Source organism: Mustela nivalis (genome assembly GCF_964662115.1).
Source record: "Mustela nivalis genome assembly, contig: HAP1_SCAFFOLD_2496, whole genome shotgun sequence".
Lineage (NCBI taxonomy): Eukaryota > Metazoa > Chordata > Mammalia > Carnivora > Mustelidae > Mustela > Mustela nivalis.
In genome coordinates this window covers 18,520-46,141 of record NW_028134169.1, presented here as the reverse complement: position 1 = coordinate 46,141, position 27,622 = coordinate 18,520, and the positions used below count along the sequence as shown (strand labels likewise).

General features: G+C 54.7%; 1 protein-coding gene across 1 annotated transcript in view; it reads left to right on the top strand.

The window, feature by feature from the left end:
• The first annotated feature begins 12,407 nt into the window (after nt 1–12,407).
• Nucleotides 12,408–27,622, top strand: part of NPTXR (neuronal pentraxin receptor) — a 22,954-nt gene continuing 7,739 nt past the window's right edge. Inside the window, exons 1-2 of the mRNA XM_082751136.1 lie at nt 12,408–13,226; nt 25,753–25,978. Coding sequence (XP_082607262.1) covers nt 12,639–13,226; nt 25,753–25,978 — 814 coding nt within the window. The 5' untranslated portion in view covers nt 12,408–12,638. The remainder of the gene's footprint in view (nt 13,227–25,752; nt 25,979–27,622) is intronic.

Below are 27,622 nucleotides of genomic sequence, written 5' to 3'. Positions count from 1 at the left end.
ACACTGAGCGAAAGAACAGCCGGAAGCTCAGCCCACCCACTACAGGCCAAACCCCAGTGAGAGCTTTTCTGTCTCCCTTCATCCCCCTCTCTCCGCCGCCCCACCGGCACCCCGGGCACCTGCCCCACTCCCCGGTGCCTAGCAAAGCCTCAAGGGAGGAGCTGTCAGGTTCCCATGGGGAGAGACTAGGTTAATTCATTCATTTGCCAAAGTGGCTTGGTTCTCAGTGATGGCAGGGGCTGCCCTCCAGGCCAGACTTGCCCCCAAGCCCCATGCTCCCTGGGACTGAGAACACGGGGGCGGCTGCCCTTGTGAGGCAGGTGCCTTCAGAGACTTAGAGTCGCTGCCATCCCTTGTCACAAGTCACAGTGCCTTGTCGCATGCCATCACTAAGCAGTGAGCATGATCACAACTGCTTCTTAAGGAGCACTGGAGGGTTTGTTTGCAGGGCTGGGCAGGACCACTGGGCCCAGAGGCCATGATGCCCTGTCTGAAATGCGTCAGCGTCACTGTTGGTGTCATGGGGTTTATCTGCCAGGTGGCCCCTGACCCAGCACCCCCAGCCTCACCTCCTATTCCTGGGCCTTGCCTGGGGTCCAGGTCAGCCATGCGGCGAGAATCAGGGCTGGGCCAAGGGAAGGACGGGGGTGGGGATAGGCGAGGACAAGTTCACAAAGTCACTCCCATCATTTTTTTAAAGCTGTAAGTGCAGTGATTTTTCTGTCCTTACCAAGCTCTGCCTGAAGTGAAAACGGAGGCTCAGCGTGGTTGCCTCCAGATGGCAAGCCCCCCTCAAGCCAGATCACAGGCTTGTGTGCCCATTCTGCACCCTTTGTTCAGGCTGCGTGCTTCTGACAGTTCGAACTTCAAATGGCTCCAGCTCTGAGAACTCAGGGACCAGATCCACATGTGGGCTCTGCAAGGGAAGCAGCAGGGGAGAGGCCCCACCCTCCAGACATCCATCCTCAGCAGAGGAGGGACAGAGGAACAGATGACCCTGGTGAGCACTAATGAGACCGGGCACAGCAGAGGTGGTGCGGATGGGAGGGATGGCCAGAGTTGAGGGAGATTTGGAATATTGAAGATTTTGCGACTGGCTTGCAGTGCTTGCAGGAGAGCGCCTCTGAAAACCTCCTGGGTGTCTAGTGAGCGAGAGTGGGTGTTGGTGCCACTCATGGGGCAGACGGGCGGAGGAGCCTGGTGGAGGAGGCGGCTTGGGAGGAGGGTGAATGCAGTTTGGGACACCTTGGGTGTGAATCAGGAGGGATTTTGATCCATAGATGTGAGACTTGGAGCAGCAAGTTCCTGCTCACCGAGGGACTGCTAGAGGAACCTGTCCTTTAGTTGAAGAACCTTTGTGCCCAAGTATAGCTCAGCTCTGAGATGTCACCAGACACCTGGGAAGGATCACTTAGAACTTAGGTGCTTTGCTCCAGAGGCCACTGCCTGCCACCCACCCAACAATCTCATGCCTTTCCTCTGGGTGAGGTTGTGGGGCAGTTGGCTGGGGATAGTGAGTCAGACAAGCAGTGTATGGGCGGGTGCTTACCAGGGTCCCTCAGAGGCTGAATGAGTGGAACCCAGGACTTGGGCATGGTGAATGGAAGCTTCCAATGGGATGTTACACAATACCTAGAGATACTACTGTATAACAGACATTCTGTTAAATACCCAGCTGACCTTCCAAGGTAGTAAAGAAATCCTCAAGGACCATAAACAAAGAGGAAGCCAAAATCAGAGTGATAAGAAGATGCCAATCCTTTGCCCTGCAGGGCGAGTCTGCAGTGACACCAGGACAGGTGTGGGGAGGTGTTGGCCTTTGTTGAACTTGGTAACCAAGGAGCTTGGAGTCTACATCTATATACAGTTGGGAGACAAGGCCCCTGGCCATTGCCAAAAAGAGATCTGAAACCAAGACACCTGAATAAAGCATGTCTTCAATGAAAAGACAAATGTTAAAAAAAAAAAAAAAAGTTGTCAGAGACATTGTCTCATTTTTGGCTCTGGTTGGAAAAACAAAAATGAAATCTCTCTTGATTATGACTCTAGACCTTCACTAACACAAATTTGAGATTTGAATTTGCATTACCCGTGTGGTTCCAGAACTACCGAGTCTGATAATTAACATACAAAGCAAATGTGGGATGCGTTACACCCACAGAGCATGTGGCAATGGGAAATACAAGCCTCCCTGGAGGGACGTTCCCACGATAAAAGCCACAGTGTGATACTCACAGATAAAACCCTCCTTAATGTGAGCTTGCAATCCAAAATTACAAGACATACAAAGATGCCGGCCACAAATAAATGCACAGGAGAATTACAAACAGCATGTATGGAATCTTGCACCTGACACATCACTGTCAAGCACACACTGAAGATTTCCAGCCATTACATCATGTGGCATGGTAAAAAGCAAATCTCAGTACATTTCAAGAAATTGTCATCACAGTTTCTGTAGAATTAAATGAAAAACCAGTAGTTAAAAGAGAACTGAAAAGCCAAGCCTCATATACTTGGATAGTAACCGGGGTCTCTCTTTGCCCGGCATCTTGCTCCCTCCCCAAACTTCTGAAATCTCTGTAGAACAACGAGACTCAGGGTAAGTGTGAAAATGCGGATACATGGCAGACACATAGGAGGCACACAGCCAATCGGAGTTGAAGCTAGAAGGGAACAGGTCCCCTGCGGTCCCTCTAGATGGAATATGACCTTCATTAGAGCAGAAGACCAAAGTCTTCTTTGTCTCTTCCCAAGGCTGGGCTCAGAGTGTGACAAAGACATGAGCCTCCATTTAAATGACAGCTGCTAGCAATTAGCCTTTATGAGCCAGAGGGAAACATCTATGCAGAGCCGAGATGGGCTGATGAAAATGGGACAAAGCAGGTGGCAGGGGTTCTTGGTGCTGTGGCATCAAGACAGGCCCCCCCCCTGCCAGCCTTCGGTCCCCCTCATCTCATGGTGTGAAATCCCAGCACGAGTCACGCATTCTTTCGGGGTGGATTTGGAGGTCCCTAGGGGTTCTCTGTTAAGGCTCCGATACTCCTGTCTGTGATCAAGGCAACAGGATGCACTTTGGAAAAGGCAATTGTAGATGGTCCCCCACAGGGACTCATTAAAGTGACCGTCCTCTCTCAGGCTCCCTTGGCACAGTTTCCATGTCGAAGTCCCGGCGGAAGCTTTCTGTTCTGATCAGCCCTGATCTGCTCCTCCACACTCATCCCTCCTCCGCCTGCCTTTCACCCCTGCCACCAGCAGGAGACTCTTGTCTGGGCTCCAGGGGTCGGTTTACTTCCCCTCTCCAGCCCTCGTGCCCCTCAGCTGTTGTGGAAGCCGGGAGTCCCTGCTTGGCAGGGTTCTTGGGAGGCCTGAGGTGATGGGTGTGAGAGGGTTTTTGTTCAAGCACCTCTTGGGTAAGAGGAGATATCTTCCAGACCTGTGTATCCGGACTTGGCCATCCCTCTGACTTCCCGCCCAGGGGCTCCGAGGGTTTGCTCACCAACTCTCAATGCCATCCTCCCACATAACAGCTTCCAGATCATTGAGAAGCAGTGGGTGAGTCCCAGCTCTGCCACTCTGTGATCTCAGTGCCGTCAGTCACTCTCTCTGGGGCCTCTGCCTCCTCTTCTGTAAAACAGAGGAGAGGGGCTTCCTCTAATCATCCTTCCAACCAAGAACTGCTCTAAGGACAGTTAATACAGACGGAGTGGACTTTACAAGGATTAACTAATTAAACCCTCACAACCCAGAGAGCTCAGCACCCATGATATAGAAATGAGGTCTCTCTGTGTTCTAGAAAGGTGAAGTTTCGGCTCACGAATTCCTATGAGGTAGAGGTGGGATTTGAACCCGTGTAGTCATCCTTCCCACTGTGCCCACATCCTGCTGTGTAGCTTGGTAGGTGAGGGCACACTAAGTAGAGCTGGGCTGCCTGACTGTATGGGCCTTCCACAGCGTGTTGCTCAGGCTCTGTCGTGCCTCAGTTTCCCCATCTGTAAAATGGGAGGTGAGAGTAATACTCTCTTCCTCCTGGGATTGCAGGGAACCCTGCTGAGGGCCCCATGAGCCAGGCTTTGAGCCTCACACTGGAGTTTCATTCTGGTTTGCTGCTCCCATGGTGCAGCCAGGGAAACTGGCAAGAGAGACCGAGTCACTTCCTCTGGGTGGCACCCTTGGTAAGTTGTGTGCGGAGCTGGAATTGAAACCCAAACACCTTAACTTCAAAGTCCATGCTTTCAACCCCTCTGCTCTACCCTGATGTGACACCCTCAGGCTCCGTATTCAAAACCAGTCTCCGGACTGCAAATTGGCCCCCACGGGCTGCCTGACTCACTGCCTTCCACTGGTGGGGTCTGAACCCTGCGCCTCACCTCTGACTCATCCCTTTCTGGCCTGTCTCCAGTGTTTGTGACCGAGGGACCTGTAATGGAAGTACCACTCCAATCCCTCCCTTTCTCCTCAGCTCTGCTGCCCGCCCCAGTCCAGACCAGGTACCCCCATTCCAAAGCATAGACTTGCAAAGGGGAGGTGCTCCCGGTCCCTCAGCCCTCCAGGGCTGTGTGGCCAAGCGAGGGGATTTTCAGAGAACCCAAGGGCATGGCATGTGTTCCCTGAGGTTGAGGATGAGCGACAAAGTGGAGAGGCTGGCTAGGCTTCTGCTTCCGCTTCTGCGAGGCAAGGACCGAGCTGCTTGGGGACTAGCCTGCTCTCCCAACCTCTGGGGGCCAGGATGTAAGTGTGTTTCCCAGGACCCCAGAGGGAACCTTGCAGAATGTGGCTGGTTCGAGGTCATTCTGAATGAGGACCCTGCCCCAAGAGGATTGGTGGGGGTTGAAGGGAAAGCAGGGAAGGGGCATGAGATCCTATCCAAAGCATTCATGTTGGGTTGGACCCTGAAAGGCAGGAGCTGAAGGGGACTCTAAACCCAGCCAGCCCGGGGAGGCTTTGCCCATGTAGAAACTACAGGTAGGAGATCCCTAGTGATGGGGGGGATGTCCCTGAAGAACTTTAGAAGTTCCGTTAATGAGAAAGAGTGCCTCCTTCCTCATGATACAGGTCTTTGAATTTAAGGCAGACTTGAGGGAAAGGAGAAGCTTTGAACAGAGCTTAAAGCTTTGCTACTAAACCAGATGATTCTAATATCTAAAAAATAGGGAAAAAACCCAAGAGTGACTGAAAAAGTTATGAGAGATGCCTGAGATTTCATCCAAAGTGGGAAAGATGGGGTCAACCGAACAGGTTGACAAGGCAGACCCTGGGGAAGAGTACAATGATTTCGGCCTGCAGTCTGCCAAGCATAGCTCTCTCTGGGTCTGTTCACTGCTTCAACCTCCAAACGCCCCCCTTTCCTCCCTTCAGGCCTGCCAGAACAGCCTTCCCTGCACTATGCTTCCTCCTAGAAAGTCCACGTAGCCTAGTGGTCATGAACTTAATGTCTGGGTTTGAATGGCAGCTTCTCGCCTTGGCAGCTGTGTGACCTGAAACAAGTTGCTTGACTTCTCTGTGCTTCACGAACCATACCATGGGGCTGGTGATAGTAGCATGCCTGTTCCATTGGAGTTTTGTGAGGTTTTCGATGATAACAGATCGAAAACTGTTTCTACTTAGCAGCAGAGCAAGGACCACCATCAAATGCTTTCTCCTTGCGGTATAATCTCGGGAAAGTCCTTTTCCCTCCCTGAATCACCATTTCTGTATCTGAAAAAAAACACAAATTGTATGTGGGTGCAATTTGCTAGTGGCTGCAGCCAGTGCTGGCGGTAGGCAGACTTTAGAGGAGAGAGACCCAAGGCCCGACCCATCCAGTAAGGCCAGTAAGAGGGCTGGTCGACTCAGTGGGCAGGAGCAGGGGTCCAGCCAGAAGGACCACCCACTGGACCCTGTCCTCCTGCATGGTCCCTTCTTCCAGCTTCTGGGAGAGTCTCCCCAACCTGCCCCCCACTTTCCCTAGGGATCACCTTGGGTCCCTTGAGCTAGATCAGGAAACACGTGGTATTTGAGAAGTAGCTGCCAGACATCATGAGCGGTCATCTGGTGAGGTCCCAGGTACCCCCTTGTCTCTAACCCCATCACAAGCCTCAGCTCTGACCCTTCAGTGTCCACCTGTCCCTGAGCCTCCTTCACAAGGAGACCTTTTATCTTTTAGAGGCCTTCCATCGTCTCCATAGACAGGTCTGCCCATACCCATCCTATGGGTTAAGAAAGGGTTGCTCCTGGAGCCCTAAGGCTTGGTTTCCTTGCCTTCAGGAGCTGTGTCTGCAGAATCCTGGGGGTTATCAGAAAACTCTCTTTCCTAGCGGAGCTAAAGAAATGTACATCAGCCCTCAGGTTCCATCACGGGTGAAGTAGATACACCCAGAACACACACTGGGTGCCAGTGATCCAGATATGGAACAGATACCGTGCCAAACCTCCAGAAGTTCACAGATCATTGCAACAGAAACCAGTGCCGGGCCCACAGCGGTTCCTGGCCCTCCCCCTCCTCCTGTCTCTGGGGTCCGGGGAGGGCCAGGAGAAGGAGATGAACTGAGCCCAGGGCAGTGTGAGGCTCCCAGGATGTACTTGGCTATTTCCTCCTTGTTCAGGGTCTGATCTACTTGGAGAGAGAGCAAGAGCATGCAACGTGGAGTCTGCGAACGTCCAGGTTCAAATCCCAGGCATACCTGCACTGACCGTGGGGCCCTGGGCAAATGTCAGAACCTCTCTGAGTTTCAATTCTTATCTGGGAACTAGGGAAGATTCCAATGTGGAACTCCGGGTTTGCCATGGTGAGTAACAGAGTAACAAGTGTGGGCAGGAGGGATGGACTGAGCACCCACGGTTGGCAGAATGATGGCAAGACAGTGAGAGCACCCCGGCCCCCGGACAGCCACGGAAAGAGGACACAGCCTCACTGGCCAGCCACTCATCCTGGTCTTTCTTGGCTGCGTCTGGCTGCAGGCACACACCTTCCAGCCAACTGCCAGGCCCCCTACAAGGAGGACACCCGCTTCCTCCTTGGTTCTCGGCCCCTCCTGAGCTGCGAACAGATGTCCTCGCTTCCTGCCTGAGCCTGAGAGGTGGGTTGGCTCCTTTTGCTGCTTCCAGGGAGGCAGAAACCCTGGATGGAAATCTCTGGGCTTCCCCAGAGAGGAAAGCTCTCCCCTCCCTGGCTTCTGCCCCTTCTCCCTGGCCGGGCTCCTAGTTGGGGGAATTTGCTGCTAATAGGCAAACATTTCTGAGCGCTGTTTTCCCTTGGAAGGTCCCAGGCTGGGGTATGTTGATCGAAGATGTATACCTTAGTCGGAATGACTCCCCACTCTGTTCAGGAAGGGGATGGGAGGAGAGCCAAGAAAGGAGAGAGTGCCGACGGGGGAAGGCACTGTAGGCACTTGGGGAATAAAGGTAAAGCAGTAAAAAAGAGGGGGCATCTGGGTGGCTCAGTTGGTTAAGCATCTGCCTCTCGCTCAGGTTATAATCCCAGGGTCCTGGGATCGAGCCCCGCATTGGGCTCCTTGCTCAGCGGGGAGCCTGCTTCTCCCTCTCTCTCTTCTCCTCCCCTGGCTTGTACTTGCCCTCTCTTTGTGTGTGAAATAAATGAATAAAATCTTTAAAAAAAAAAATAGAAGAGGAAATTAACCTTTACTGGGCACCTAATATGTGCTAGAAATAAATAAGGAAGGGATGGCATGTTTGGGGCATTTACTAAGGGTCAGGCACTGGGCATACAAAAGAACATGGTGAGAAATTGTCCTCGACCTTGAGTCCCTGGAAGATTTTATGTACATCTCATCTGCTCTTTTCCCGTTCTCACTCTGTGATAGTTACCATGAGCCCACTTTACAGACGAGGAGAAACTAAGGCAGCTCTGATTCTGGGACAGTCCATCCCTGGCTGGGGACTGGACCCTCAGGATGGAGATGTCCAGGATGGACAGTGGCAGCTCTCCTTGTCCCTCAGCCCCTGCTTCCCCACTTCCCAGAGAAAGGAAGTGTTCTCTCTCTCTCTCTCTTTGGTAAAGATTTTATTTATTTATTTGTCAGAGAGAGAGAGAGCACAGGCAGGCAGAGTGGCAGGCAGAGGCAAAGTGAGAAGCAGACACCCTGCTGAGCAAGTAGCCAATGTGGGACTCCATCCCAGGACGCTGGGATCATGACCTGAGGCAAAGGCAGACGCTTAACCCACTGAGCCACCCAGGCGACCCAAGGAAGTTCTTTAGCTCCCAGACACACCCCAAGAGGAACTGCCTGCTTTCGCTGGGAGTTTGAGTAGCCACAAGTGCCAGTCCCCCAGAGCCCTGCCCTGGAGGGGCTCATGGTCTTGCAGGAGACAGGTAAAGTGGGAGATGCTGTAGTGGAGGGAAGAATGTGGGGGCTTAGGAAGGCAGGAAGAGGGAGAGTCATGTCCTGATCGATACCCATTATGTACGGGCACCTGGGGATGTGTGATTTGGAGAGAGCTCGTGTGACCAACCAGCCCGATCTTCCCAGGTTGGAGAGGTTTCCCAGGACACAGGACTTGCAGCGCTAAACTGAAATGAGTTGGTCACCCAAAGCCCCGAGTTCAAGCCTCGAGTCCATCACGGGCCTGTGGGCAGAAACTACCAGGTGCCAAACTAGCAGTGTTCTCGCATTTTTTTAGACATGACTTTGCTGTAGCCTGAAGGTTTTCCCTACCCCAACAACAACAACATACCTCGGTTCAAGAAACATTTGTTGAGTGGATGTATTATACCATGGACTTCACTAGTGTATAGGAAGGAAAGAATATTCCTCCCACCTTTTCTCAGCAGAGGTAAAAAGAGGGCAAGGGGCATTTACAATGGGTAGTGGAGGAGGGAGACAGCGGATCCCTCTTGGGGCCCTGAGACCAATGGCACCCCTGGCAACCGCAGATCTTTCTACAGTCCTTATAGTTTTCAGTTCTCCAGAATGTCATGAAAGTGGAGTCATACAGCATGTGGCCTTTTCAGACTGGCTCATTTCCCTTAGTCATATACATTTAAGGTTCCTCCATGTCTTTTCATGGCTCGATAGCTCCTTTCTTCTCATCAGTATTTAAGATTCCATCTGGATGTACCAGTTCACACACTGAAGGACATCTTGTTTGCTCCCAAGTTTGACAACTATGAATAAAGTGCCTATAAACATCCGTGTGCAGGTTTGTGTGCGGGTCTCACCCCAGCTTCTGAGCTGAAGCCATCTTCTTTTGGAGCAGCTCCCAGTTAATGACCAAGCATGAACACGGTGTTAGGGACTGGGCATCTCTGCCCAATGCAAGATTCCCTGATGGTCAGTCTTGACCCTGGAGCTCCCTGTTGGGTTGGGCAAGACTTTGGCAGATCTGCACTGAGGTCTGAGGCTCTCACAGCCCGCAGCCTCCAATCAACCACTTGTAGAACCAACCCCATCTGCTGCCTGGAGGACCCAAGTGGCAAAATCTACCTCTAAATGATCCATCCAGTTCTCTCGGTCATCCAACCTCCAAGACTCCATTCCTGCCGGGCCCCTAGCTTGTCTCCCTGCTTCCTCTCCTACCCTGATACGACCCAGTCTCCATACAACCACGAGAGTGATCTTTTACAAACACAAACCATGTGATGTTACTTCCCTACTTCAAGCCTTCCAGCTGGGCTTAGAATCAAACCCATTCTCCTCCCCTAGCCTGTGACGCCCTACATGACTTCACCCTGCCTTTCTCTCCAGATTTCCTCTCTCTCCTGAAGTTCACTCTTCTTCAGCCCCAGTGGCCTTCTTTCTGTTCCTGGAACACACCAAGCTCATTTCTGCTGCAGGGCCTTTGCACAAGCCATCTGCTCTGCCTAGAACACTAAGTCCTTCCCCAGATTTTTGCATGGCTGGTTTCTCAGGTCATTCAGGTCTCAGCTCATAAGCAGGACTTTTCTGACAACCTTACAAATAATGCCAATTTCTCAAATCTGCCCCCACCAACACACACACACACACACACACACACACACAAACTGCCTACAACTTTCTATAATATTACTTTTTACATTTTCGTTGTAGTTCTCATGACTATTATAAATAAACTCATTTATTTAATTATTCATTTGTTTACTGTTTGCCTCCCTACTAGAATATAAACTCCGAGTTTGTCTTATTTCCAGCTCTCCCCAGGGCCTGGCATTTTGCCTGGCACAAAGTCGGTCTCAAAACATATATTTTGAATGAATAACTATACTTGTTCATTTAGGGCAGAATTCCCTTACCCTAAGAATGGAATATAAGTAAGAAATAAAAAGCCTAGAGACGCGAGACTTTAGAGGGAAAATGTGGGGACAATTCAAGTCTGAGAGGAGTTCCCCTGAGAATCTGTTTCTGGCCATCTCTGGAGGGATTCTGTGTTAGGAATGGGGGGGCACAGCCTCTTCCACAGCCCCGGAGAAATGGGCTTGACCACTAGGCGGTACAGTACTACCTCTTAAGGGGTTTGGAATTTATTCCATAAGGGACAGGGAAACCACTGATGGGTTTAGAAGCAGGGGAGCAGTGTGTTCCTACCACAGGTCTAAAAAGCCATTCCGGGGCAAAACAGATCAGTTTAAACAAGATTTGACTCAAGTCTTTGAACCCGTTTATCCAATTGTCCCCAAATCTCATGGGTTAGGGCCACATAATAGTGACACCCTTTGGTGCCTAAGCCCTTGGCAGCAGCCCCTTCTCTCGGCCTGGCATGTGTGTGTCTGGATTTTCTGCAACAGTTTCTCCTGGGGATGTGAGGCATGTGTTTCTGTCTTTACAGAACGCGTAGATGCACCAGGAGTTCTGATGCCTCATGCACCTGCAGGACTTCACAGGCCCCCTTCTGCCTGCGCTTGTCTTCAGAGAGCCTGGCTCACCTCTCCATCAGGGTGATGCTTCTTCCCCCAGGCTGTGCTGCCTGGCGGGGTTTCCAGGTCAATGCTCCAATGAGCACCAGCTCACATCCATGCACGTGGGACTCTGAGGGTTCATCATATAGAGCTTGCCCTCGCTTGGCTCCCACGGTATAGCTCATGATCCTTGACACCCAGAGAGATCTGGGGAGCACGGCGGGCATCATCCTGGGGCTGGGGGAGGGGTGGGGTGTGAAAAGCATGTGCTCAGGGACCACTGGGCAGGATCCCGGTGGTCAAAGAGCATCCCCCAGGATTGTGGCCTTTTGAGAAATGTTCTGGTCCCTCCCGACCACCGGCACTATGCAGAGACCACGAGGTAGCCACGGTGGTTCAGAGCCCCAGTGTGTGTCTCTTCCTCAAGTCAAGAATACAGGTGAGGCAGGGAGACAGCCCAGACTCCAGGTCAGGACTGGCCTGGGTGTGGCCTTGGCCAATGACTCCCAAGAGCCACAGCCCCTCTCCTCCACCTTTGCAGCAAACATCCAACATCCGCAGCCTTCTGAGTGCCCTTCCAGCACTGGGAACCCAGGCCTCTCAGAAAACACCTCTCAGAAAACCTGAATTGTGGAGGATTTTTTAAAAGTTTTTAATTGCAAAGTTAATTTGCAACAATATATATATAGACATTTGTGAAAGGAGAAAGTAAAAGTCTCCTCAGCCACCCCCACACCACAGCTCACTCCCATTCCTTCCGGTTCCTTCCACTGCCTGGTCCACATGCCCAGCAGGGTTTTGCCTTCCTACTGTAGACTGCGATGGGGAGGTCGGGAGAGGGGTCTTCTCTGGGACCCCTGGTGTTTCCTGCCCTTAAGGATTCTCAGAGTGGGGGGAACTTCTGCTATCTTCTGAGATCAGAAGAAGTTTTTGCTTGTTTTTCTGCCGTGTGTGTGTGTGTGTGTGTGTGTGTGTGTGTGTGTTCGTTCTTGGGGAGTTTTTTGAAGGGTGTGGAGGGGAGTGAACCCTGTTCCTTCAGGAGGTCCCAGGTGGGGAGTGACAGGCTGGCGGTTGGCTCAAAATCTCCAGTCCCCTGCCCCTAACACTGACCTCTTTTCTTCTGCCCACGCCCACCCCAGCTCCATCGCACAACCTGAGTCCCCCCAGAAGTGCCTGAACCCCAGTGCTGCTCCAACGCATCCTGGCTGCGTGACCTTGGACAGCGACCCGACCTCGGTGGGCCTCAGGCTTCTCCTTTCCCCGGTGAGCGTGTCCACCGTGAGGTTTCCCTGCGCCCAAGCTTGTAGCTCGCCAGGCCCTTAGCCGACACGAGACAAGCTCCCCGCCAGGTAGCAGTCGGCATTACGGGTTCGGGGAGGGGGCGGGAGCCCGGGACGGGTGCGGCAGGGGTCCCGGGGGAGTCCCGCCGCGTGGCCACCGGCCCCCTATCTCCTAATCCGCTCCTTGCTGTGCGGGCGGCTGGATCACGATCTCGGCGGCGCCCCGGCCGCGGCGCCCGGCACGGAACGGGTGCGGGGCTGGGCCAGGGCCGGCCCGGGGGAGCCTGCGGGGCGGGGCCGCCGCGCCCGCTCCCCCTCCCCGCCGCCCGCCGCCTTCTCCTCCTCGCGCCGCCCGGGCTCAGAGCGGCGGCAGCAGCGGCCGCGGCAACAGCTCCCGCTCGGGCTCCGGCTCCCGCTCGGCCCCGTTCGGCCCCGCGCGCCCGGGCCCCGCGCCCCGACCCCGCCGCCGCGCCTGCCGGGGGGCCTCGGGCGCCCCCGCCGCCCGCCTCACGCTGAAGTTCCTGGCCGTGCTGCTGGCCGCGGGCATGCTGGCGTTCCTCGGTGCCGTCATCTGCATCATCGCCAGCGTGCCCCTGGCGGCCAGCCCGGCGCGGGCGCTGCCCGGCGGCGCCGACAACGCCTCGGCCTCCTCGGCCGCCGCCGCCGCCGCGTCCCCGGGCCCGCAGCGCGGTCTCAGCGCGCTGCACGGCGCGGGCGGCTCGGCCGGGCCCCCCGCGCTGCCCGGGGCGCCCGCGGCCAGCGCGCACCCGCTGCCACCCGCGCCCCTCTTCAGCCGCTTCCTCTGCACGCCGCTGGCGGCCGCCTGCCCGTCGGGGGCCGAGCAGGGCGACGCGGCGGCCGGCGAGCGGGAGGAGCTGCTGCTGCTGCAGAGCACGGCCGAGCAGCTGCGCCAGACGGCGCTGCAGCAGGAGGCGCGCATCCGCGCCGACCAGGACACCATCCGCGAGCTCACCGGCAAGCTGGGCCGCTGCGAGAGCGGCCTGCCGCGCGGCCTCCAGGACCCGGGACCCCGCCGCGACGCCATGGCCGACGGGCCCTGGGACTCGCCCGCGCTCATCCTCCAGCTGGAGGACGCCGTGCGCGCCCTCCGGGACCGCCTGGACCGCATCGAGGTGAGCGCCGCGCGCCGTCGGGCAGCGGCAGGGGGTGTGCGAGGGGCGGAAAGGGGAGGCCGGCACCTGCGGTCCGTGAGACACCGGCACCGGGGTGGGGCGCGCGGGAAAGGCTCGTTCCCCTCCCGGTTTCCTCCAGACTCCGCTGTGCTGAGCCTCAGTTTCCGCATCTGTGAAACGGGCGTCACGGCGTCCGCAAGTAGCAGGATTTAGTGAAATGTAGGTATGTGAAAATGCTTGGCACGTAGTAGGACCTCATTAGATGTCCGTTTCGTTTGTTTCTTGCAGACACCCCCAAAGCAGCCCCCGTCCCCTTCTCTTCCTAGGGTGGGGGCGGGAAGCTAGGAGGCGCTGTCCGAGGGACTCCGGAAACTGCTGTCCTGCGAAGAGCAGGGACCAGAGTGTCCCATCAGCCAAATCCCGGTGTCCCTCAGCGCTTCCCAACCCGGTATCCCCCCGCTCGGCCTCGGACCACAGACCCAAGGGCGGCGGCTTAGATGGCGCGGGCCCAGCCCCCAGTACCTGGAAGCCAGCAGCTCTGGGTGGAGAATAGGGCGTCCCGCGCGTTCCTCCTCCTACGCACACCTTCTTGGGAAACCCCTGGGTCAGGTCAGACACAGGGGGTCTGAGAGGGGGACTGAGCACCCCCAGCCATCCATGATTTCCAGATGCCAGCAAAGGGGCATCTGTAGAAAGAGGAGGGGAGAGAGAGAGGCCAAAGCCCCCTTTCCTGTTTTCCCCCAGCCGAGCGGAGCCGGCAAAGGCAGAGGGCGGAGAGGCTGGAAGGAAGGAAGTGTAGGGACTCCCCCTCCTTGTGGCTCCCTCACATCGAGCTCTGGCATAGACTTGGCCTGTGGGAAAGGTTGGCCATTGAGTGCCATGGCCCCGTGACCCTCCAGACCGTCTGTGCTGAGGTCAGCACCCACCCCACAGGGGGTCCGAGTGTGGCCAGGCCATCCCAGTCACCCCTCTCCACTTACCTGTGAGAAACCAGGGCTCAGGGCCCTTCTAGGTGAGTGACAGCGGCAGGAGGAAAGCCCGGGGTGGGGGGGGGGCTCTTCTGCCAGCCTAGCAGCAGCCCCTTTTCCTACTTAGGCTCTGGGGCTTTTCTAGGACGAGAGAGCCAAGAGCAGGAAGATAATCAGGGAAACACTGAAATTCAACAGTGCAGGGGAGCCTCAGTTTCCTCACCTGTGAAATGGGAACAACAATAACACCTACCTCGTTGAGGTGTTAGGAAGACTGAGTGAGTTAGTACCTGCGAATGGCCCAGAATAGTGTCGGCAGCCATGTGTGCTCGGTCTGTGTGAGTGACTGCTACTTTTGTCGTTAAGATATAATATTGCTAATTTTTAAGTAGCAGAAATAAAAATGGGATCAAACTCTCCTTTTAGGAAAGAGAGGTTGGGTTTGTTGTTGTGTTTTTTTTTTTTTAAGATTTTATTTATTTATTTGACAGAGACAGAGACAGTGAGAGAGGGAACACAAGCAGGGGGAGTGGAAGAGGGAGAAGCAAGGCTCCCCATAGAGCAGGGAGCCTGATGCAGGGGCTCGATCCCAGGACCCTGGGATCATGACCTGAGCCAAGAGCAGACGCTTAAGGACTGAGCCACCCAGGTGCCCTGGAAAGAAAATTTATTAACATTAAAAAAAAAAAAAAGGAAAAAAAAAAAAAGCTGTAGTTCCCAGTAAACTTCCTCTTGCCTTCTGCCCTCACTCCTGCCTCCATACCCAGATGGCCCCCGTGGTTCCTCCCACGTCTGTGGTTGGCAGAGCTGGGCTTGCCCTGGACCTGTTCCCCCAGCACCTGTGCATTTGGCAGGGTGGGCTCCCCTCCAGTTAGCCCGCTGAGGGGATCCTGGCAGCTGGGATTTGGCACCAGCTCGGCCTCCCAGGTTGGGAGAGCCCTGGTTTCCCTGCACATACCCCCTGCTGCTTTCTGCGTGCAGTGGACACGAAGGGCGAAGGGCGGGGCTCTGCTGGTCTACCAGGTCTGCCTGTGGAGCCTGGCAGCACCCAGAGCCAGCCCCCGTGGGGCCTTTGGGAAGGGATGGGGTCTGGACCCCAACAGTCCTGCTGTGGGCTCAGCCTACCGATCTCAGCAGGACCGCGTGCGTCCCGTAGCCTCTGCCTCCTTCCTCCCCTCTCTTCTCATCCAGTATTCTCAGTAGGATGTCCCTGGATTCCCAAGATTTGTTTCCTTGCCACTCCTCTCTCTCCCTTTACGGCACACTGAATGTGCTCTGGGGACATCACAGAAGTGGATCAGTTGAATAGGAATGATTTAGTCTTTATCTTGCTGAATGCCTTTCCAACATCTGACCCCATCCATCATTCCCTTCCACAGAACTCCATGCCTTTGGCTTCTAGAAACCTCTTACCTGCTCCTTCTTCCTCTCTGCTTCTGTGTCCCCTTTCGGGGTCCTTCTCCTTTAGTGGTCATGCCCTGCCTGGCTCTCTTCTCACTTGCCCTGGGTGAACTCAGCCACACCCTGCGGCTTCCAACACCCATGTGCCCCAGCCAACTTCGTCCACCCAAGGTTTCTCTCCTGAGCTCCAGACCGATAGATCCACCTGCTACCTGAGCAACTCCCTCTGGACTTTGCACTGGCCCCCTGCCCTCAAGGCACCCCAATCTGAACTCCAGTCCTCCGACAACCTCCCTTTCAGGTGTGCTCTGAGAAGCTCCTCCGCTACTCTGGATGCTTGCCGCATCCTCCTCAGCCCACCAGGCACAATCCTCCACCCTTCTTCCTCCAAGCAGCCCTGGGGATCTTCCTTAAGCCCATCATGGGGCTTCCTTGTGGTGCAAAGTATCCAGCCTGCTCCAGGCTGTCATTTCAGAGCGGGCCAGACTCCCAGTTCCTTCTTGCTTCTGTCCAGATTACCCCCAGAGTATCCATACTCATCATCTAGGAGTCTGCTCTGAGGACACCACCTCCCAGAGGCCCTCCCTGATCACACAGTCTTTTTCCTTGCCCCACTCCTGCTCCCATAACCCTGGGCACATCCCTGCCTGTCTCCACTCCGCACATCTCTGCATCACCCCCTCTCTCACCCCGCCAGCCTTCTACCAAAGGGGAGGGAAAGCCACACTGGCCCAGGCCTCCCCCTGAGGCCTCAAGTGAGGGCCCCGTTTGAGGGCTTAGAAGAAATTGTCTTCCTTCCTGTGTTTTTATTTTTGTTATTGTTGTGGCTGTTCCTTGAAAAAAGTCAAAAGGTGTTGGTTGGGGGAGAAATCGCATTTCATTCCACCATTGTATCTGTTTTTGCAGCCCCTCTTGGTCCTTTCTCCAGAGGCAGACATTGTTCCCCAGTTCCTGGTTGCTGGTCATTACCATTTTAATGTCGGCCATAGTCTGCTGGAATCTGACTCCGGCTCCATCATCCGTGAATCCTCTGATCGTTCTTGTTGCTGGACATGTCGATCGTTCCTAATTATTTTTCTTCTAGATGCTCATTGCAGGATCAATTTCATGCAGATAGTTGTTTGGGTTTTGGTTTTCTTTCTTTCTTTATTTATTTTTCTTTTTAAGTCTTGAATTGTTTCTTGAGGCTGGAGTCCCAGGAGTGGTATTACCGGGTCAGAGGATATTGATCTTTTATGGCTGTGGCCAAGAACCACTTTCCAAAAGGGTTGAACCATCTGTATGGCAACTGGCCATATATGCAAGTTCCGGGGTTCCATTTTTGCACTAATTTAATATATTGTAAAATGAAACTTTTTAAGATTGATTTAATCAGCAGTTCTTTGACTGAAACCACATCCCTAACCCGGCCTGGCTAGCTGGTGGCCTACCCCCACCTTGGAGTGGGAAGACGGGGATAAGGAACACTTTGATGATGGTCACAGGGGACCCTAAACTTGATAATGATTACAGCTCACACTCACTGAGTGCTTACCATGTGTCGGGTACTTCTCATTCTCTCATTAATCCTCATAAACTCTCCATGAGGGAGGTAACAATTTTCCTCCCCATTGTACAGACGGAAAAAGAACCGACATTCAGAGGGGTTAAGCAATTGACCCAAGGTCACACAGCAGTGGGGCTTGGATTTGACCCTGTCAATGACCCTGAGCCATTTCTGCATCAGCGCACCCAGAGCAAGAGTGAGGAGGGCCAGTCCTCAAAGACTTATCCTGCCGGCTGGCAAGATCATCAGAAGGCTCACATGGGAGCTTTGCTGAAAATAGATAACAATAAGTCATATTTATTAGCTCTTTAGTCTTCAGCCCTGGGAAGTGGGCTGTATGTGTCCCCATCTTACAGATAAGGACATAAAAGGCCAGAGACTCTAGAGGAACCGGAGCCAGGCCCACCACCCCATCCCCCCTGACCGGGCTTCGGTTTCCACTCCCTAAAATGATACAGTGGGTCAAACGTTCTCTAGACAACTTCCAGCTCTAAATGGTCTCTGAAGTAGGCTGGCTGATGGTGTCAAGTGAAGTTCCTGTGATTTGAAGCTCTTCACCTCCCTTGACTTTTTTTTTCATTTTCTTATCTGTAAAATGGGTGCAAGGAGGGGCTGGATTTGGTCCTGACCCTTTAGGCTCTAAACTGGGAATTCTTGGGCACATGTGTCCTGCTTAGGAATTGTGGGTGTGTGTGTGGGGGGGGGCGCCGCAAGGCCCCCAGCCACCCACTTCCATGCCTCTGGTTTCTGAGGAACATCTGCAGATAAACGCAGCGGCGTGGAGAATCTCCTAGTGCCTTTTCTAAACTCTGTTGGTTGCTTTTGCTTTCCTCTTCCCCTGCTGCCCATTCTGGCAGCTTCTGCTAGGCAGGGACTGGTTCCCCTCACCCTGCCTTTCTGGCTGTGACCTGGGCTGGCAGGAGTGCAGTGAGAGAGATTCTGCCCATTGAGGATGTGGATCCTCAGTGCCCAGCAGCCACCTACAGACCCCGACAGCCCCCCCCCCACCTTGTACTTCGAAGCCCTTAACCCCACTCCTGCCAGTGTGATACCTTTGCCGTAGCAGGAAACCTGGTGTTTCAAACCCCGGCTCTAGATGCTGGTGACCTCAAGAAAATTCCCTCTCTCTGATCCTTGGCTTCCCCATCTGTGAGATGGGGGTGGGAGCCAGACCCCAGGAGGGGCCCTCTTGTGCTGTCATCCTGGGCCCTTTCCCTGGCAGCCCTTCTCCCAAGAGAGGAGGCCATCCTGCCCTTACAAGCCTGCTTGGGAGAACTCAGGGTCCTTTGTGAGGTATATCTTATATTTTAGACATGTAAGAACTCATATATCGTACATATGAAACACACAAATCTTGTGTACACCTCAGTGAAGACTCGCGTATGACTACATCCTTGAGAACACCACCCTGATTGAGAAGAGGACATTTCCAGTGCCTCCCAAAGTCTCCTTTGGGACCCCTAAAATCCCTCCTTCCCCAGAGGTACCACTCCCCCGGCTTCTGTCACCAATGATGTGGTCTGCCTGGGTTTGAACTTCATACGAGCATTCTCAGATGGCCGCACCCTGCTGTGTCTGACGTTTTGTTATATGTTATGTCTGACATTGGATCACCAAGCCTGTGTCAGTGGTGTGTTATTTTTTTCCATGCCGCATAGTGTTTCGACATATGGAGATGCCTCCGTTTACTTACCCTTCCTCTATGGATGGACATTTGGGGTGTTTCTGGCTTGACGTTATGACAAATAAGGCTGCCGTGAACATTCCTGTGACATCTTTCGGTGGCGATAAGCCCTCATTTCTCCTGGCTGCATCCCCAGGAGTGGGTGTCTGGGTCCCGGGAGAGACATTTATTTAACGTGAGGAGGTGATGCCAAACACTTTTCCAAAGTGGCAGTAAGCGTCGACATGCCCACCTGTGCGTGAAGCTTGCCAGCCTTGGTATGGTTATTTTTAAAACCCTCCTCGTTTTGGTGGGCGTGTAGTGAACTCGCTGGGGTTTTAATTTGTGGATCTCTGATGACTCATGATATGGAGCAGCTTTTCTTATGTTTATTGGCCATTTTGTGAAGTCCTTGCCTGTGGGAGGTGGAAAGAGGTCAGGAGTTGGTTCTCCTCACCAAGGGGAAATGGGGTGGGGTCTCCCGGGGATAGTCTTGGGCCCATGGTCCCCACAGAACTCTGGGGACAGGGACTGAGACAACCAAAGAAAGTGGAAGCACTTATGTGCCCCCACACGCCCCTCATTTGACTCCAGGGGAAGCTGCCACTCAGAGACGCTGAGTAACTTGCCCAAGGTCACACAGCACAACAGAAGCTGAGCTCAGCGCATAGCCAGGATTTTCTGTAAAAATGGGCTTGTGGGTAGGGGAGATACTGAGTTTTTGCTGCAGACTTTTGGCCAGAGCCCAGAAGTATGCGGGCAAGCTGGACCTGAGAGGGAATTCTGTGGCCACCTCCGTGAGGCAGCATGACAGAGAGTACTTGAAGGGAGAGGCGTTGGGGGTGTCCTGTCACTTACTCTGGGGCCTCTAAGCCCAGGAGGGTGGAAGGACAGATGCTCGGAGATTCTTCTCCTGGCCTCCCCACTCACGGAGCACCCTGACCTGTCACACACACCACCACCACCCCCCATCCCACCCCCCACTACACAGAAACCCATCTGTGTACTTTTGGTTACAGCTCCAAATCAGCCTTGGGGGCCCAGAGACAAGGATCAGTCTGGCCTCCGCAGCCTGCTCTCCTGACCCTCCCCACCGGGGTGGGCTGGAGACACGGGGCCTGCTGGGCCAGCCCCCAGGGAGAAAAGGTCCCTCTGAGAGCCCTGCCCGGACTCACCCTGACCCCTGCTGCCCCACAGAGCCCGCGCCTCCGTGAGGGCATGCGTGCTGTCCCCAAAGCCAGTCGGCCTTCCCAGCCAGCAGCAGAGAGCACAGCCTGGGGCAGGCGCCCGCCTCACTCCAGGTGCTGGAGCCACAGCACAGCAGGACTGAGGGCACCCTCTGTGCCAGCCTGTTCTAGGGACCTTACAGATGAGTCCCAAGAACCATGGGGCTGTTACTGTCCCCATATGGCAGGGGAGGAAACGGAGGCAGGCTAATCTGGCCCCTGTCCCTGCCCTCTGGGCAGCTGACTCCAGGCCCCACCACTGCACAGGTATGGCACACTGTGCCCTCCTGCCCCTCTGCAGACGCGAACACTCCTCCTGGTCAAACCCCCTGATTAGCCACATCTCATATGCCGGCCCTCACACACGTTCCTCATCCGGTCATTAATTATATTCCAAAACGTAGAGATGATGATTATCCCCATTTTACAATTGAGGAAACCAGCGGTCCTGGGAGTTGAGCAGTTGGCCCAGGACCACAGACCTAGGAAGTGGGGTCCTAGAAAGGACACTGGCCTGTCTGATGCGAGAGTTGTGCCCGACTTCATGACATGGAGTTGTCACAGCCTGTGTGGACACGCGAATGGATGAGGGAGGGAGGGACCGAGGAAGGAAGACTTTGCAGGCCCCCACAGAAGCCCTCTTTCCTCTCCCTTTGGAGCATCTTAGATTAGGGGTCGAGAAAGCTGCCATCTGCAGGGGGAGTGGGCTTTGGCCAGGGAAGGAGCAGCGGGAGCAGGAAGTGTGTTCCAAGCAGAAGGAACAGCATAGATGAAGCCTCTGGGGTGGGAGGGAGCTGGGGGAGGGGCAATTGGGGACTTTAAGTGGGAAGGAAGTGTAGCCTGCAGGGGTGGGTAGTGAGGGCTGAGATCAGAGGGGCTGGGACTTAATGGGTGGGGGAGGGGAGCTATTGGAGGATTTTAAGCAGTTAGGCCACTGGCTTCCTCCTGGAGAAGGGTTAGTGTAGGGGCCAGGAGACCGGGGCCTGGACTAGGGAAGCCCAAGGAGCCAAGTGAGGCCACCATTAAGATTCAGGGTTTGCTTCTACCCTCAGAGACTCTGCTTTTGGGTTTTTCCCTGTTTTGTTTTGTTTTAAGATTTTATTTATTTGATAGAGAGAGATCACAAGTAGACAGAGAGGCAGGCAGAGGTGTGTGGGGGAGGCAGGCTCCCTGCTGAGTAGAGAACCTGATACAGGGCTCGATCCTAGGACCCTGGGACCATGACCTGAGCCAAGGGCAGAGGCTTTAACCCACTGAGCCACCCAGGCGCCCCTCCCTATGTGTTTTGTTTTGTTTTTTAAACAAAGTCATTGCAGAGTATCTCAGACATAACACAAAGGAATAAAGAATGCCATCCAGACGGAGACCCAAACTCAAGAAGCAGAATGTTTGCAGCCAGCTTGTGCCCCTCAGGGCCTCTCAGCTCCCAGCCCCCAGACAACGCACCCCCAGGAGAGGGTCCCCACTGCCCCGAATTTGTATTCATCTCTCCCCCGGTGTTTGTTCCTGCTTTTTACAAATACATGATCTGGTTTTGAATCTGTAACTTCATACAAATGGTCTCTAACTGTTCTTCTGTAACTTGCTTTTTCTCCCAACATAATGATTAAACAAAAAGATTTATGGCTGGAGCTGGAGAAGGATGGGCCCCTTCAAGAACTCTTTAAGTAGTAGTAATAATAACTGACACAGCGCTTCCCCAGCGCCTGCTCTGCCCTCAGGGCATCATGACTTCCTCACTTCTCAAGGTGCACTGAGATGCTATTGCTGAACCTTTTTGCTGGGGAAACTGAGGCACACCACCTTATGCAAGGTCACTTAGGGGGGTGGAACCCAGCTGTGAGCCCAGCAGATCCACATTTGGACTGGGGGTGGTCAGATGGGGGGGGGGTGAGGAGCCCACCCCCCCACACAGTGCCTCAGGAAAGCCTCTTCTCCTTCGCCCTGCATGCTGTCCCGGGAACAGGGCCCTGCGCAGCCCAGGCAGGGGTGAGCTATGCACAGAGCCCCAGCACCCTCCCTCTGCTCCCCGAAGGAAAGGAGCAGACCCAGCTGGGGATGAGGTGGTTGGGTCCTCCCCACATTCTCCCAGCCTCAAAGCCACCTGCCTAGGCAGGTCCCTCCTTTCTGGGTCCCTCTGTGAGGCCACCCCCCGCCCACCGCGGTCTGACAGCCTATGGGACCCTCCCAGCCTTTTCGTGACCACTGGAACCTCTTCCACTGGGCCCCCAGGCAGGCAGGGCAGCCAGCACTGTGCCCACTTGGCCAACTGGGACCCACACAGTGAGGGAAGGACGGAGGAATGGAAACAGCTTCTGGAACCAAAAGGGCCTGGGCTGGGGTTCCTGAAACTTGAGCTCACCGTCTCAGTTCCCTCATCTGTAAAGTGGGCCTCCTCACTTTCCCAGATGGTCGAAAGGGGTTGTGAAATATGTGCACAGGCTTCCCTGGTGCAGGACCTGGCACGCAGTACGTGACGATGAAGACAGCTGCCACTGTCACATTCTTATCACCGAGTGCTAATGAGCCCAGCACGTTGGCGCTGCTCTGGGCTGGAGCCCTGGGCTCTGGCTTGGGGCCGGTATACTTACGCTGAACCCCACCCAAACTCCCAGCGCAACAGTCTGTGGGTTCAGAGCCCCCCTTTCCCCGCCACCTCGGGACCTGAGTGGGGGTGACAGCGTCATCATCCCTCCCCCCATCTTGGGCTAGGGGCCCGGTTGGCATCTGCCAGGAGCCCACGCGGCCCAGCCTGCGCCTGCAGCAGATGGGAAAGTGGGGGGAGTCATGCTCTTCTGATTCAGACACTGGGGTGGGGAGGGGGCTGCACACGATCTGGAGGGCCCACCTCCTCCCTGGCCTTCCTGCCAGCGGCAAGGCTAGGGACTCCAACAAAAGGACAGCTTGCACGCCTGCCTCCCTCAGCCTGCACGGCTCCTCCTCGCCACGGCGTCTGTGTAAATAGCACTAGATGTCCTGTTCCTCCTCTGAGGAAGGACAACGCTTTGCCCAAGAGCTCCAAGGGTGTCAGCTTTGCCCAGCCCCGTTACTGTAGAAAGTTCAAAAGGACTTCTACCTCAGTTCCCCGCTCTGTGAAATGGGGGCACTGAGAGTAGCAACCAAAATGAGCGGCTCTGAGGACTGGTGAGTAGATATATGTGCAGTGCCAAGGACAAGCCTGGCACACTGCCCCATTCAGACGTGTGGCCCTCCTGCCAAGCTTGGCACCATGGAAAGAGGGAAACTGAGGATCAAGGGTGCCGGAGCCCAGGAGACCCAGCCGTGGCCCCGCTGGCACCGAGACAGGATGCCCTCTAGGAGCTAACTGCCTCAGCCCAAGATTTCCTGGAAGTTCAGCCACTTTAAATGCAGTGGCTGCCCGGCCCTGACACTCCCTGGGCTTTTGTGACCAGTGGAAGTTTCTGGAAGTAGCTTGCTCTTCATTGGCTGATGTACTTAAGGCTCACAGTTTGCATTTGGCTTTAGTACAGTCCAGGAGGGCCTGTTACTTCCACTTTTCCATCACTACATCTGTCCTGGGGATGGACGGAGGGGGGCCCATTGTCCCTATTTCACAGAAGAGGAAACTGAGGCTTTGCGTTTAGTAAGCCCCAGAGTTAGGATTCGTAGGCACCCAGGGAGTTAGAAGGAACCCTCCAGACAGGGTATCGGAAGGTAGTATAAGGGGCGGGACCGGAGGTGCTCATCAGCCCATGCCCCACGGACTTGGCCTGCACCCCAGCCCGGGGGCTGAGCACGGATGGGCGGCTGTGCCCTCTTACGCAGGATGTGATGGGGGATAAAGGTGACCCCCTCTAGGGTTACCTGGGTGGCTCAGTTGGTTAAGTGTACAATTCTTGGTTTTAGCTCAGGTCGTGATCTCAGAGTCATGAGATCAAGCCCTGCATCAGGCTCCGTGCTTAGTGGGAGCCTGCCGGAGATTTTCTCTCCCTTTCCCTCTCCCCCTCCCGCTCATGCCCTTTCTCTCATTCTCTCTCTCTCCAAATAAGTAAATAAATGCTTAAAAAAAAAAAAGGCAAAAAGGCGGCCCCTGTGGTCCAGCTTTGGCCCGGGCTCTTGTCCTGCACACCACTATTTAATCCTGACCGCAGGTCTGCAAAATGGGCATTCCAAGCCCTCTGTAGATGAGGGAAAATGACACCAGAGAAGTTAGCCCCCCTGCTCCCACTCCTGAGGTGGGGTATCAGTCCCTCCAACTCCCGGGCCTGAGGTCATGGCAGCATCTCTCAGGTGCTGGCCTCCCCACCCCTTCTTCCGGCACTCTGAGGCAGGATACCCATTTTTCCCCTCCTCACACGGCTAGAAACCAGGCATGTCAAGGCAAAGGCATCTGCCCAGTCACATCCAGCAAACGACCAGCGGGGCCAGGGCTGGGCCAGTGAGGCCGGGGAGGGGTCTCCTGCACTCGCCCCAAGCTGAGGGGCCAACCCTGCGAGGCTCAGGGCAATCGGGAAATGTTAAGTTGTGCTCTTGGTTTTCTGTTCTGCCCTTGACTGTCTCTTTAGCACCTGGTGCAGGGCCCAACCTCTAGTAGGTGCTCCCCGATTCCTTGCTCAGTGAAGGAATCGTGAGAATTCAGTGAGCTCTGTTCTGGAGCTAAGCCTGTGGGCAAGGCCCGGGGCTGACTGAGCAGGAGCTTCCTGGGCCCTTGGGGAGTGTGGAGGAAGCCAAGGGGACAGGGAAGTTCTAATTTGGCTCCTAGAAGCTCACTGAATTATTGCCTGCCAAAGACTAGCTCCTCCCAGAGTCTGGACTTGGCAGCCTCCCCTGCCTTCTTCCACCCCAGATGGGGGCTTCCTCCAGCAGGAGAGGGGGAGGAGAGCTCCCCTTGAGCCCCTGCCCTAATTCTCCTGCCTGATGGGGTCATGAGACAGCAGATGGGGGAACTCTAAGCACTTTGTCCTCCCCCTGGGCAAGATAAGGGTTTTCAGAGACCAGCTTACAACGCTCTGCCCTGGGCAGTAATTGCAATAACCAGGCTCTGTTCATTGGCATTGACTACTTGACCATCCCCCAACCCTTCTAAATAGGTACAGTTGTCCCTGTTCCCTGTGAGGCAACGGGTTCAGAGAGATGGAGGCATGCACTGGGGGTCACATAGCAGATTGATTCTGGAGCTGGATTTGAGCCCTGGTTTGTCTGAATAAGAGCCCATGACCTTAACCTGTTGCTCTGGAATGGGCACACCACCACAGCCCTATTCCAGAAGCCCCTGGTTCGTGCCTCTGCATCTGCCTAGTGCCCCCATGAAAACTTGCCCCATCTTAGAGAAGCCCGGCGAGTGAACGAGTGAAGACTAAGACAGTCCACCCCTTCAAGGCCCCATCAGCATACAGGCTGTGTTATGAGAGCCACTCAGCAATGGCTCTCAACCCTGACTGCAGGGTGAGAACCACCCAGGGGAGCTTCTATAGCTCTCCGCCTCCAGCCCCCCACCCCCGCAACCATAGGCAGAGATGTTCTTGAGGGCAGAGCCAGCCTTCTTTCAACTTACCATTAGGCACTGGCAGCAGAAAGAACCTGTTCTTTCGTTGAACAGGTATTGCCTGAATTTCGTATTGCCATCCCCATTTTGCATTTGGGGAAGCTGAGGCTCACCTGGCATCACTCAGCAGGGGCAGTGGGCATCTCTGAGCCCTGTGTCTCTTTCCTTCCACCGTCCAAGTGACCTCACATGCCCTTTCTTCTGCCCCATAAGCAGCAAGAGCTCCCAGCCCGTGTGAACTTCTCAACCGCCGCAGCCCCTGCACCCGCGGTGCCCACCGCCCTGCACTCCAAGATGGATGAACTGGAAGGGCAGCTGCTGGCCAAGGTGCTGGCCCTGGAGAAGGAGCGCGTGGCTCTCAGTCACAGCAGCCAGCGGCAGCGGCAGGAAGTGGAGAAGGAGCTGGACGCCCTGCAGGACCGTGTGGCCGGACTGGAACATGGTGGGTCTGGGGCCCCACAGAGGACACATCATATGTGGGGCCTTGGTTCCCAGATGGGTCCTCAAGGTCTCAGATTCACTTGAGAATATTTCTATGCTCTCCAGAGGCTAAAGCTAGACGGCAAAGAGGCTGCAAAACCCAAGAAGGAGGGAATTAACAGAGAATATCATTATTTTTCTTAACCGTTAGCATTTTCTGGCCCTTACATTCTGAGAGTGGGCTAAGGACTTGACCCATCAGCTGTTTAACCTTCAGAAACCACATGGGGGTGATACTGTTATTGTCCCTGGTTCACAGATGAGAAAACAGAGGCTCAGAGAGGGCAAGTGACTTGCCCAGCATCACACAGCCAGTGAGTAGTGGATCTGGACCTCAAACCAGGTCTGAGGTTTGGACTTTCCCAAAGTCCATGCATTTAACCGCCCCACAAAGTTGCACCTTCAGTGAATCAGAATTTTGGTACTTGATTAGCACCTGGGCCTGGCACTGCCAGGAGTGTGAGAAATGTGCTGTAATGGATAGTCCCCAGGTCTGAGCCTCAGGAGACCTGGCCCCTAGCTCCACAGCTGTCACTGGCTTGCTCTGTGACTTTGGAATTTTGTTTCCTCTCCCCAGGCCTCGTTTTTCTCATTTGAAATATGGAGATCTAGGGTCCCTGTGCTCCCAGGGACCTTCCGTCTTTGAAACCTTGGGAGGACCACCCTTAAGAGGCTTACAGACAAGTTAGGGATACTGGGGGAATCATGAGCAATTATCAGGGACTGGCTTGGATGTGGGATGTGAGTTCAGGAGTAGGAAATTCAAGAGCTTCCTGAAGGAGGCAGGCCTCAGGCTAGTTGCTGAAGGCAGAGGGAGAGTCGGTTTTGGAGTAGAGGGGCCAGAGCAGGGACACAGCTGAAGGTGAGGCATAGCCTGGTGGGTTTCAGGTTCAGCCTCCTGGCTGGAGCACAAAGACAAGAAAGATGAACTTATCCCTCCTCGGTCCTGCCACCAGCCCCTCTGTACTGCATCTTCTAAGGGACTGGGGGACATGCCCCCTCCAGAGGCTGCAGGGCAGGGAGGAGGCAGACAACCAGGCTGGATGTCTGTGTGCCTATGGGCAAGTTGTTTCCCTTCTTGGGATTCGACTTCCTCATCTATGAAATGGGTTTCAAGGGGGCACTGAGTCCCTTCCTCTCTTCCCATGTTGCTTTAGCACATCAGCCGTCACCCCTAACCCCAACCAGACCTGGGAACCTGGGTCCACCAGCCCCTAACGCCCTAACACCAGCCTTCAACAACCAGCTAGAGAAGGGGACCTCCTACCCTGGAGGTGGGTGTGGTAGGTGTTACCCCCTGCCCAAGGATCTTGTTTGCATGCCAGCTCTGCCACTGACCAGCTGTGTGGCCTTGAGAAGATGACTTAATCTCAGTGCCAAGGCGTCCTCATCTGTGAAATGAGGATTATAATAGTGGCTACCTCCTAGGGTTGTCACAAGAATGAAGGAGATCATGGATACAAAAGCACTTACCACAGTGCCTGCCAGGTGGAAGGCTCTGCACAGTGCTTGTTAAATAATGAGGCAAAGAACTCAGAAAAATGGCCATTGCCATGGCTCATGTTTGTTGAGCATTTACTATGGGCTGCGCCCTTTACATGGTTTG